The 12,662-nt window shown below is 34.8% G+C and overlaps 1 protein-coding gene across 1 annotated transcript in view; it reads left to right on the forward strand.

Moving 5' to 3' along the window:
* The window catches only part of scube3 (signal peptide, CUB domain, EGF-like 3), a 169,673-nt gene extending 160,545 nt beyond the window's left edge, over nucleotides 1-9,128 (forward strand). The window contains exons 16-22 of the mRNA XM_073822994.1: nucleotides 939-1,100; nucleotides 1,233-1,400; nucleotides 3,285-3,446; nucleotides 3,622-3,819; nucleotides 4,001-4,153; nucleotides 4,702-4,781; nucleotides 6,985-9,128. Coding sequence (XP_073679095.1) covers nucleotides 939-1,100; nucleotides 1,233-1,400; nucleotides 3,285-3,446; nucleotides 3,622-3,819; nucleotides 4,001-4,153; nucleotides 4,702-4,781; nucleotides 6,985-7,137 — 1,076 coding nt within the window. The 3' untranslated portion in view covers nucleotides 7,138-9,128. The remainder of the gene's footprint in view (nucleotides 1-938; nucleotides 1,101-1,232; nucleotides 1,401-3,284; nucleotides 3,447-3,621; nucleotides 3,820-4,000; nucleotides 4,154-4,701; nucleotides 4,782-6,984) is intronic.
* The last annotated feature ends 3,534 nt before the right edge of the window (nucleotides 9,129-12,662 follow it).

Below are 12,662 nucleotides of genomic sequence, written 5' to 3' on the forward strand. Positions count from 1 at the left end.
CCTGTTATAGATGAACCCCCTTCTCCATTGCAACTTGAAACAAAGTGCCAACTGTTAAGGATCCACAAGAGCATCTACTAGAGATAGAAACCCAAGATGGGACTTGCACTCTGTCACAAAACTGGTGACTTGTAGGCTGTTTAGTTGAGACTCTAAATTAGCGACTCATGAATCAAAGCCTTATTTTATGAGATGTCCTGCAGTAAGGTTGTGCAAATGCAATTTGGCTTGTACTCTGATTTGACAGAGGTTATGCCATTGCTATTCTTTAATAGTGATAGTGATCTGAGATTGCTTGCAAACTTATAAGAATTGGAAAATACGGACAACAAATGCAATGGAAACAAAAAATTGTCAAGTCTCGGGTTACTAATTCTAGTATTTTACATTGATTGCTTGAAACAACAAGGTCTTCAGAGTCAATTTTAAAGCCCCACTAAGTAACTTTTTTTTACCTTAAAATAATGTTTCCGAACTCATGTCAGTGGTTCATCAGCTCATAACAGGGTGAAACGGCACTTTCGTATTCGCTTTGCGACCCTCTATCAGCCATAACAGCACTATGTAAGTTTGGGTCGTCGGGTCACGGTTTTGTAGTTCAAATGATACTACAAATGCGACTTGCTTCACGGCAGGCTTCTCAAAAGGTTTTCATACTTTTATAAAGTCAGACAACATACTCTACCTTGTCACTGGACATCGTTATTTCCAAAGCCGGTCCTGGATAGCCTTTCAAACAAATAAGGTGCATGTGACACGACGGTAGGCTAAATTATTTACGACAGCGGTAATGGACAATTCCGCTTCTAACCTGTAGAGGGAGCATTGAGGGAAAAGTTACTTAGTGTTGCTTTAATGTTAGATAGCATCTCAAAAAGAAGCAGAGCTCAGAATTTCAGGTTCCTCACTGCTGCCCCCTGCTGGCTGCTCTCTCTTAGTCAGATGTTTGCCTGGGTCATACTACCATGGTGAGCAGGAACGCTGCGTCCAGTGCCCACCTGGAACATTCCAGGAACGTGAAGGTCAGCTGGCCTGTGACCTTTGTCCTGGAGGAGACCGCCACGGCCCACTAGGGGCCCGCAATATCACATCATGTGCAGGTAACTAGATTTAATCAACATGCCTTCTAATTGTAATAGATGTAAATGTTTTCTTGCACTAGGCACCATTATTTTTTTTTATTTAAGAATACATTTTTAACCATTCTTGGTTGTTTTTATGTCTGTTTATAGGTCAATGTCCACCAGGTTATTTCTCCGGCGATGGGTTCAAGCCCTGTCAGCCATGCCCCCTGGGAACATACCAGCCCGACCCTGGACGAACACTCTGTTTCCCCTGTGGAGGTGGACTCGGTACTAAAAGAGAGGGTGCCAGCTCTTTTAACGACTGTGAAGTCAAAGGTCAGATATTTTCACACTCATTTTGCAGTGCATTTGCATAACGTTTGACAGTGGGCATAATATAATAATACTATTATAGGCAGGGCTGCACATATGTTTTTTTTTTAGCTTGGTTCTCATAAGAGTAGATGGAGATTTAGTTTGGTCCTCACACTACATATAGTGTGACCTATTAAATATACAAAAATAATAATAATAGTAGTGATAATATCATTGGACTTAATATCATTGTTTTTATATATATATATATATATATATATATACAAAATAAAATGTTTAATACTATTATGTTTTAAAATAAAAAGGGAGTATTAAATGAAAACACCATTATTTTATAGTAAGCCTAAAAATAAAATTTACTTTTTAATTTGAATTTGTATAATTTTCAAACCTTTTGGCGGGTTGCCGGACAGTATACGCGCTCCAGTGGGGTTTGACGCTTCCGATAAAAGAGTGTTCAGTGATTGAAATGTCACGTTGTTGCATTTTGCTGCAAAAACAGCAGCAAATAGCCTAGAATTATGATTTCAGTTTGAATAGAAATCTTACAGTCTGTCGATCTAAAAGGGTAATTGTGCATTAAAAGCAGCAACCATGTCAGTACGTAAATGTGTGCTCTGAACTTATTTACACAGTGCATTTTCTTATTTTGGTTGTGCGTGCGGACCACTTATGTGCACCCCAGATTATAGGTTTTAGTTTCAGATTAGTTTTTACTTTTTACAATATTTTTATGCATTTTGTTACTTTTTATTTCTTTAAAAATTAATTTTATCTAAATTGTATTTAAAGTCAAGTTAAATGCAAATTAGAAATGGTGCCTTGGCAACTAGCTGAAATAAATTAAGTTTCTGTATTTTTATTCAGTTAAATGAAAAGTTCACTTTCAGGATGAATATTTCTTGATAGTTTACTCACTCCTATGTCATCCAAGATGTTCATGTCTGTCTTTCTTCAGTCGCAAAGAAATGTATTTTTTTGTGGAAAACATTTCAGGAATTTTTGAACTTCAATGTCTACACGATCCCAGCCGAGGAAATAATGGTCTTAATCTAGTGAAACTATCTGTCATTTTCTTTAAAAAAATAAAAATGTAGAACTTTTTAACCACAAATGCTAATCTTGCTCTAGCTCTGCGATGTGCATTGCATAATCACATTGGAAAAGTGTCTCATTTTCTTCACCAACTTTAAAATAATCTTAGTTCATTGTTTAACCTTTTTTTGTAAATGGCGTTTGACTTTCTTTGCATGTTCGTTTTGTAAACACTGGGTTGGTACTTCTACCGACATCACATGTGCGTGATTACATAATACGTGAGGTTTAGCATCTATGATTTTTCTTAGAAAATGACCATTTGTTTCACTAGATAAGACCTTAGGGATTGTATAGAGCCCTTTGAAGCTGCATTGAAAATGATATTTGGACTCATTGGCCACCATTGAAGTCCACTTTACGGAGAAAAATCCTGGAACGTTTTCTTCAAAAACCTTAATTTCTTTTCGACTGAAGATATTGGATGACATTGGGATGAGTGAATTATCGGGATATTTTCATATTGGAAGTGGACTTCACTTTTTTGTTTATATCAAGTTAATAAGTTTTTATATTTTTTAGGTTACAATAATAACACAATATTATTTTGAGGTATGTTTGTGTGTATACATCGGCAATGAATGTTTGACTCACAAAACTATTTAAAACATGCTGAAGTATTGTTTTCAAGTATAATATTGTTCAGATATTCAACAAATGATTGATTAGACCACCTAAAGTGGCCAAATGAAGCCTTTCATTTACTAAAATTAGATTGATGTGGTGGTCAGTGCAGACTGAAGCTTCAGTCTAAATCAGCCCATGTGATATTGGTGTTTCTGTGTGTAGTGTTATGTTCTCCAGGTCATTATTATAACACGTCAGTTCACCGTTGCATCCGCTGTCCTCATGGAACATACCAGGCTGAATTCAGACAAAACTACTGCATCTCCTGTCCAGGAAACACCACCACAGACTTTGATGGGGCCATCAGTGTCTCTCAATGCAAGAGTGAGTCTGTTCATCCTTAAGCACAAGTGTGCACTTTTAACAAGTCCCCTATGCTGATAAGAGTCTGTTGTTGATTAAAAATAAGTAAAAGCAAAAAAAAAATTGCACTTAGGATAAACATGCATTTCTGTTGTTTAGTGCGAAATTGATCATAATGTAATGTTTGTGTGTTCAGATCGGGAATGTGGGGGTGAAATAGGCGAGTTCATCGGATACATCGAGTCCCCCAACTATCCAGGAAACTATCCAGCCAACGTAGAGTGTATCTGGACGATCAACCCTCCACACAAACGCAAGATTCTGATCGTAGTTCCGGAGATCTTCCTCCCATCTGAGGACGAGTGCGGAGATGTCCTAGTAATGAGGAAGAATGGTACGTTTTTGTGCTTTTCCTGGTTTAACCTTTATACCAAGTGTCAAAAATTATTCACTCTTTCATTAAAACAAAGTAGTGAACTAGTGTTTCCAAGGATGTAAAGTCAATAAAACATTGACTTTCCAGGGTGTCTGCAATCTCTATGTGATGGTTTGCTTGAATGGCTTCATTTTCTTAGGTTCAGCGACCTCTATCACCACCTATGAAACTTGTCAGACGTATGAGAGGCCGATCGCATTTACTGCCCGATCGCGCCGCCTCTGGATCAACTTCAAATCCAATGATGTAAACAGCGCGCGTGGATTCCAGATTCCATATGTCACTTACGATGGTACAGTCTCGAGATCAACCCTAGTCTATACACATTTGTGACCCTGGACCACAAAACCAGTCTTAAGTCGCACAGGTATATTTGTAGCAATTGCCAACAATATATTGTATGGCTCAAAATTATCGCTTTTGCTTTAATGCCAAAAATCATTAGGATATTATCTAAAGATCATGTGCCATGAAGATATTTTGTACATTTCCTGCCGTAAATATATCAAAACATAATATTTGATTAGTAATATGCATTGCTTAGACTTTCATTTGGACAACTTTAAAGGCAATTGTCTCAATAATTTAATTGTTTTGCAGATGCCAGATTTTTTTAATAGTTGTATCTTGGACAAATATTGTCCTTACAAACCATACATCAATGGAAGCTTATTTATTCAGCTTTCATATGATGTATAAGTCTTAATCTCAAAGAAACAAAATGACCCTTATGAGTGGTTTTGTGGTCCATGGTCACATTTGTGTGAGGAGAAAGGTGGGTTTTCTATTCATTCTTGACTTTCATTGTCACTAAAATGTGTTTGATTTTCTTTCATTTAGAAGACTATGAGCAGCTGGTCGAAGACATTGTAAGAGATGGAAGACTTTATGCCTCTGAAAACCATCAAGAAATACTTAAGGTCAGTTTTGCATTTACTACACTGCAGTTTTTTTGTCTTTTTCTCCCTACACACATAGTTAAACATTCTTAGATTAAGATTCAATAACTTAAGGAGTAAAATGGCGTAAAGGGATAGTTCACCCAAAAATGAAAATTGTGTCATTACTCACCCTCATGTTGTTCTAAATAACTTAGTTCATCTTTGGAGCAAAAAAACAAGATATTTTAGGGAAATCAGAGAGCTTGAATGTGGTAGTTGCATTGCTGTCTATGGAGGGTCAGATTTTAACTTAATTTGTGTTCAGATGATGAACAAAGGTCTTACAGGTTTGCAACAACATGTAGGTGAGTAATCATTTTCGGGTGAACTATCCCTTTAAGATAAAGGGTCTTGTTTTCTGAAAAATGTATCAAAAGCGAGTTTTTGCTTAAGACAAGAAATAATATCTGCCAGCAGGTAAGAAAAATAAAGTTTTTTTTTTTTTTAATCCGTTATTTGTGTCATTAATTACTCACCCTTATGTCATTCCAAACCCGTAAGACCTTCATTCATCTTCAGAACAGAAATTAAGATTTTCTTTACAAAATCCGAGAGCTTTCTGACCCTGCATAGACAGCAACGTAACTACCATGTTCAAGGCCTAGAAAGGTATTTTATGAAGCTATGAGAATACTTTGTGTGCAAAGAAAAAAATCACTTTATTCAACAAATAAAATTACAGTTGAACCACTGATGTCACATGGATTATTTTATCAACGTCCTTACTGCCTTTCTGGGTCTTGAACATGTCAGTTGCATTTCTGTCTATGCAGGGTCAAAAAAAAATTATAATTTGTGTTCAGAAGATGAATGAAGGTCTTACAGGTTTGGAACAACAAGAACATGTTAAGATACTTTAAGGTATTTTCACAAGTCTCATTTACTACATATGTTTATTAAAAACCCATAATTCGCTCAAAATGTGACTTTAGCCTCAATTGTGTTCAAGGAATAAAGATTGTTTAAAGGGATAGTTCACCCAAAAATTATGTCATTAATTATTCACCCTTTTGTCGTTCCAAACCCATAAGACCTTCGTTCGTCTTTCAGAAAACAAAACATGGAAATTTGCTTTTCAAGTTAAAGCATCTTCAATTAAGAATATTAGTACAGCCTTAAACATGTTAAGATACTTTTAAGGTGTTAAGTCTCTTTATCAAAAACCCATCACTTGCACAAAATGTGATTCTTGCCTAAATAGTGTTCAAGGCCTAGAAAGGTATTTTATGAAGCTATGAGAATACATTTTGTGCACAAAGAAAACAAACAAACAAAAAATCTTTATTCAACAAATTAAGTCACATGGACTATTAAAAAAAATATCTTAATTTGTGTTCAGAACAGTGTTGTTTTTGACAACCATCTTAGATTTAGTCTTAGTCTTAGTCTTTTGGACTAAAATGGTTATTAGTTTTAGTCAAATTTTAGTCACTTCTATATGTGATAGTTTTAGTCCAATTTTAGTCGACGAAAAGTCAAAAAGGTTTTAGTCTAGTTTTAGTCAAAAAAAAGGGGAAAAAGTAGTCTTTTAACAAATTAATGTAGGTCAGTATGTATTTTGCTGTTGGGTAGTGTCAGTTAAGTTCTGAAAATAGCAGATCTATATTTCAACACAATGTGAGCTTCCGGATCGACTATTTTCACCAATAATTACAATAATGAAGGAATGTTTTAAAACATAAAAGACAAACAAGGATGGAATGCTAAACCGGCTTGCCATACTAGTATAGCAAAGAGTATTTAATGCTAACACGGTTTGCCATAGCGGCAGATATTTTCCGGTTTTAATTGGCATGCACAATAAGCAGAAATGTCATGCATTTTAAACGTCTGACGGACCATCCACTAACATTTTCGTCTATTCTCGTCTCGTCCACGAAAACTCACACACGTCTCGTCATGTTTTAGTCATCAATGAGCCATTTTTATCTCGTCAACGTCTCGTTATTGTCATGAAAAAAAGTGGCGTCAACGAAATGATTTCGTCATCGTCATCGTTGACGAAAACAACACTGGTTCAGAAGATGAATGAAGGTCTTACGGGTTTGGAACAACATGAAGGACTCATAATTAACAACAGAATTTAAATTTTTGGGTGAACTATCTCTTTAAGCTGTGTTTCCATGCAATGACCATACATGATGACAATTTATTCCGTGTCTCCTGTCCTTTTTCTCACTAGGACAAAAAACTGATTAAAACTCTGTTCGACGTGCTGGCTCACCCAAACAATTACTACAAGTACTCAACTCGGGACTCCACAGAGATGCTCCCGCGTTCGTTCATCCGCCTCATCCACAGCAAAGTCTCCGCCTTCCTGCGTCCATACAAATAGTCCAAAAGCGCCATCCACCTCCACACACCTCCAGTCACCTGGCCTCGAGTCAACGGGATCCTACACACATTTAAAGGAAATGCACACACATTTTCAACAGCACACACACAACCACACTATGCAGATGTTTCACTTTACCTTTTTCTGTTCTTTTTCTTGTCAGTCATCTCCAGGGGGGAAAAAAGCTTCCGTGTAGTCTACATGTAACGCAATCGTAATCGAGCCAAACTGAAGTGTTTCCTTTCTCTGTGTCGGTCACCATTCTGTGCCGTGTCGATGTTTTTTGTTCCGTCGTTTGCACGTTCAATCCTGAGGCGTCCCATAGAGGGCGATGATGGTTCCCACGCCCCACGTTAAGAGCGACGTGTGAGTAAAGCACGTCCGATTGTGTTGTACAGACAAAAGAACGTTGTAGCATGTCAAAGAAAAGAATATCTATTTGTTGAACTGGAGCTAGCTGTGATCGTGCTTTAAAAAAAAAAAAAAATAGGCTTTTTCCCCAAGTTCCAGCTCTCGTAAACTCGTAGTTCTCAAAATAAATGTACAAACTTTTGTATATCTGTACTTTTAGTGTGCTCTTGGTAAGATCTAATTCATATCAAGCTTTTCACAACGTTAAAGCATTATATTTGAGCTCCTAGAGCATACATGTAATCTCTAAACATCATGCTGTTAAAACAGTAATGTTTTAAGGTCTGCCTGTTCGGATTGTATTATTGTCAACTGCATATTCGTCTATTTCCTACTATTCAAGTTAATTTAACAAGGCATAAGAGATATGTGGGTTATTGGAAAGGCTCGGGTGATGAAAGGGTCAGTTGGTATTGTAAAAACATTGGACTGTTAACACTCAGTTCTGTGAGAGTTTTTTGCAGGACATGCAATTGCTGCTTCTTCAGAAACGTCACTTTAAGCCTTCAGTTTTACCGAAAACAGAGAAGAGCAGTCGAGGGGCCGAACTCTTTCACAAATCGGAAGTAATGTTTTCGTAATGCAGCCACGAATCACTGATAAACATAAACCACAGGTTAGATGGACTTAAGTAAAAAAAAAAAAAAAGGCATCGCTCCACATTTCTGGATGAAATGACAGTGTTTTGAGTTTGTTTTGCACATTACACAAGGACCCAAAGAGAAGCAGCATTCGGGTTACAGGTGTAACCTGAAATGTAAAAGTGTCAGGATAAACCTGTGGATGTCAACATTTATAAGTGTTTCCTGTAATAATGTATTATGAACCCGTTAGTATTCCTCACAAATGTATTTATAGGTAAAGCCCTTCACATAAAGTGAGAAATGAACGAATCTTTGAGAAGGTCAAACCATACCCAGTTTGAAATGTAAACAGAAAAGAACTGGTCAAAATGGTAGTTTACTGTTCTCTCTCTTTTTTTGTACATTGTAAATATGAAATAAACGTAGACTAATTGGAGTCTGAGAGATAAGTCCCAACACAAGTTGTTCTCCCAACCTTGTATTTAGAAACTTGTGTTGTGCTATTCTCTTGTCCAAAGGCAAAGGGTGTGTTCAGACTTAAAACATTAAGAGCAAATTCATACTCTACGCATGTAAACGCTTAGCTATATTGGCCATTCTACAGAATTGGTGCAAACTGCTGTCCCACAACCAAAAAAAAAAAAAAAACAATTAAAAAGCATTTAAGTATTCAATCTTAGATGTTTATTAAGATCCTTCTATTACCTATTAACCCACAATAATATTTAAAATCAGTAAGCTTATATATAATCATCATTTAGTGGTATTTAGTTCATTGTCTGAAACTGATTTTAACTACAACCCTACATTTATGATCATCAATTTTTACTACTGATACAATGATGACTGAAACATTTGGTAAAGTTTCGGTAGTGGCGTCTTTGTTTGTTGGGTGTAGTCCCATGAAATTGTCACTATCGTAACAGTCACGAACTAAACATTTGGTGGAGTTTCGGTGAAAAAAACAAAAAAAACAAAGTAAAAAAAAAAACAAAGACGTCGCTACCAAAACTTCACCAAATGTTTAGGTTGTGACTGTTACGGTAGTGACAATTTTATAGGATTACACCCAAAAAAACCAAAGACGTCACTACCGAAACTTCACCAAATGTTTAGGTTGTGACTGTTACGGTAGTGACAATTTTATGGGATAACACCCAAAAAAACAAAGACGTGACTACTGAAACTCCACCAAGTGTTTAGTTCATAATGGTTTCGGTAATGACAATTTTATAGGATAACACCCCCCCAAAAAAACAGTCACAAACTAAACATTTGGTGGAGTTTCGGTAGTGACAATTTTATAGGATAACACCCAAAAAAAAAAGTCAAACTAAACATTTGGTGAAGTTTCGGTAGTGACGTCCTTGTTTCGATAGTGACAATTTTATAGGATAACACCCCCCAAAAAACAGTCACAAACTAAACATTTGGTGAAACTCCACCAAATGTTTAGTTCGTAACTGTTTTGGTAGTGACAATTTTATGGGATAACACCCCCCACCCCCCAAAAAAAGTCACAAACTAAACATTTGGTGAAGTTTCGGTAGTGACGTCCTTGTTTCGGTAGTGACAATTTTATAGGATAACAACTAAAAAAAAACAGTCACAAACTAAACATTTGGTGAAGTTTCGGTAGTGATGTCCTTGTTTTGGTAGTGACAATTTTATAGGATAACATACCCCCCAAAAAAACAAAGACCTCACTACCGAAACTCCACCAAATTTTTAGTTTGTAACTGTTACGGTAACGACAATTTTATGGGATAACATCCCCCCCAAAAAACAGTCACAAACTAAACATTTGGCTACCTCTTTTTTTTTGGGTGTTATCACATAAAATTTTCACTACCGAAACAGTCACAACCAAAACTTGTCATCGTTTCGTTAGCGACAAAAGGAAACACAATCCTTTATTTGGGTTATAATAATAATTTAAAAAAAACTTTAGTACAGTTATGCAAATTTAACATTACTGTCACTACCGAAAATGTGTAGTCACAACAGAAACATGGGATGTTTTGTCAAAAATAAAGCATACTGAATTAAGATGTTATGATAGCGTTTGGTTAAATGTATATTCAAACTAATGAATTCTTAAGTTTAAAATCAGTATTATTAACTTTTACAAAGAAAAATAGGATTTAAAATACAACATCTCATAAGTTACACTTGAAATATTGATAAAATTGTAATTGATTTACCTCTGAAAACTTTTTTTTTATAAAATAGAAAAAATATATAGATTTACAATGTAGATGAAAGCAAAATAGGTCAATATAAGCCTACTAATTAAATTATTGTTACTGTTTCGGTAGTGACAAATTTGTGGAGAGGACAAATATTCCAAAACTTTCTGAAAATACAATGAGAATTAACTGCACAATTACTAGAAATGTGTACCTTGGATATTATACAATTTGCATACATTGTAATTTGTGGAAAAAGACTTTTTCAACTCTGACTTTGAACCAATTCTGTAGAAAGGCCTATATACATAGACATGCAAAATGCAATACTTGCACATTTCAGAAAGCAGTAATTGACAATTACTAGAAATGTTTGCATTTACATACTTGCGTAGAATATTTTGGGAACATTTCTAAACTGGTTAAAAAAAAAGACAATTTTGTGGTGTTGACTTAGCTGGCTCCACATTGGGTCAACTGCGCTTACTCGTAACCTTTGACCAAACCTCTTTTAATTAAAATTAATTGGTCTCCAGACACACATGGTTATCTCACCCAAAGTGCAGTAATTTACAGAAAATCAAACCCTCAAGACTATATCATAAAATCAAGAACTAAAGAGAACGGAATGTGTGTGATTTTTGCAATGGTTATTTCATGAAGCAGTTATTGACATTTTAGGTATTTTGTACATTTGTCATCTATTACAAGGGTCACTAATATAATTGTTTAAATGTATAAATATGATAGTATAGAAACAAAACGAAAAATGTAAAAAAGAACAAAAAAAACAAAAAAAAAAACAGCTTGGTTTAATCCAAGAAGAAGTGAAATGTCGAGATTGCCCCAATCGCAGAAACCAAACTCAAGTTCAAGTTGCCGTCTACTACTAAACATGTCATTTCCTGTGTTGCAGCACTGCAGGTTGAATATCTCCATGAAAAAATGGGATGGGTCATATGTGAAATATCCACGATTGCCGTGAAATCAAAAGTTTGTGGCAAAGTAGTCAATATTTTGTTGAATGTTCACTAAAAGAAATGCAGAGTAATAGCTACTCTAACTAGTCAATGTCATTGGCGGTCTGTGACTGCTGCTTTATTTTTATAATTTCCCCTTTGTCTTTGCTCTACCAAACCCATTTCAAACAATGTTAAATGTTTTGATCAATCCATGTTGCTGTTTTAATTTTTTGTCTGTTTTTCTTTTGTCTTTTCCCCATTTGTTTTTTTGACTTTGCCACAATGTTTCATGGAATGGGAAATGGTATTTGCACTTGAAATTTGTTTATGCTCATGTAAAAATGTCTGGATTTTGTATTGTCTTTTTAAATGAAAGAAATTGGTGTTCTTAAAGTTGTCTATTTTGATTTCTTCACATGTATACATAAGTCAATTGAACAAGCAATGGTGGCAAGCAAAATACACTCATATGCTCAAGACTGTGTTTACTTGATCAAAAATACAGGGAAAAATTTAATATTGGGAAATATTATTACAGTTTAAAATAATGGTTTTCTATTTTAAAATATAATTTATTTCTGTGATGCAAAGCTGAATTTTCAGCATCATTACTCCAGTCTTGAGTGTCACATGATCCCATGATCCTCCAGAAATCATTCTAATATGCAGATTTTGACTAAAATGTAAAAAATCACAGCATTTATTCAAAATAGTAATGACTTGTTTCATTAGAAAAGATTTCTATCACTTTTTTTTATCAATTTAACACATCCTTGTTAAATAAAAACATTAATAAAAAAAAAAAAAACTTCTGAATGGTAGTGCATATTGTTAGACAAAATTTATATTTTAAATAAACACTGTTCTTTTTAACTTTTTTATTTATTAAAGAATCCTGAAAAAAGTCCAACTAAATATTAAGCAGCACAACAGTTTTCAACATTAATAACGAATCAGCGCATTATTGGAATGATTTCTGAAGGATCATGTGACACTGAAGACTGGAGTAATGATCTGAAAATACAGCTTTGCATCACAGAAATAAATTACGTTAAACTATATGTACATAGTAAACAGTTAAATACATTTAAATAACATTTCACAATATTACTGCTTTTCTGGATTTAAAATGTTACTGTTTTTAATGTACTTTGGATCAAATAAATGCAGCCTTGATGTGTATAAGAAACTTATTTAAAAAATATATATATAAAAATCTATCTGATCCTAAACTTTTAAATGGCAGTGTATAAGATTAAAAAAAAAAAGGTTTAAAAAAAAAATACATAAATTCTGACCAAGCCTGCATTTATTTGATCCAAAGTACAGCAAAAACAGTACAATTGTAAAATATTTTTACCATTTAAAAAAAACAGGGC

Source organism: Garra rufa, chromosome 18 (genome assembly GCF_049309525.1).
Source record: "Garra rufa chromosome 18, GarRuf1.0, whole genome shotgun sequence".
In the NCBI taxonomy this organism is placed as follows: domain Eukaryota; kingdom Metazoa; phylum Chordata; class Actinopteri; order Cypriniformes; family Cyprinidae; genus Garra; species Garra rufa.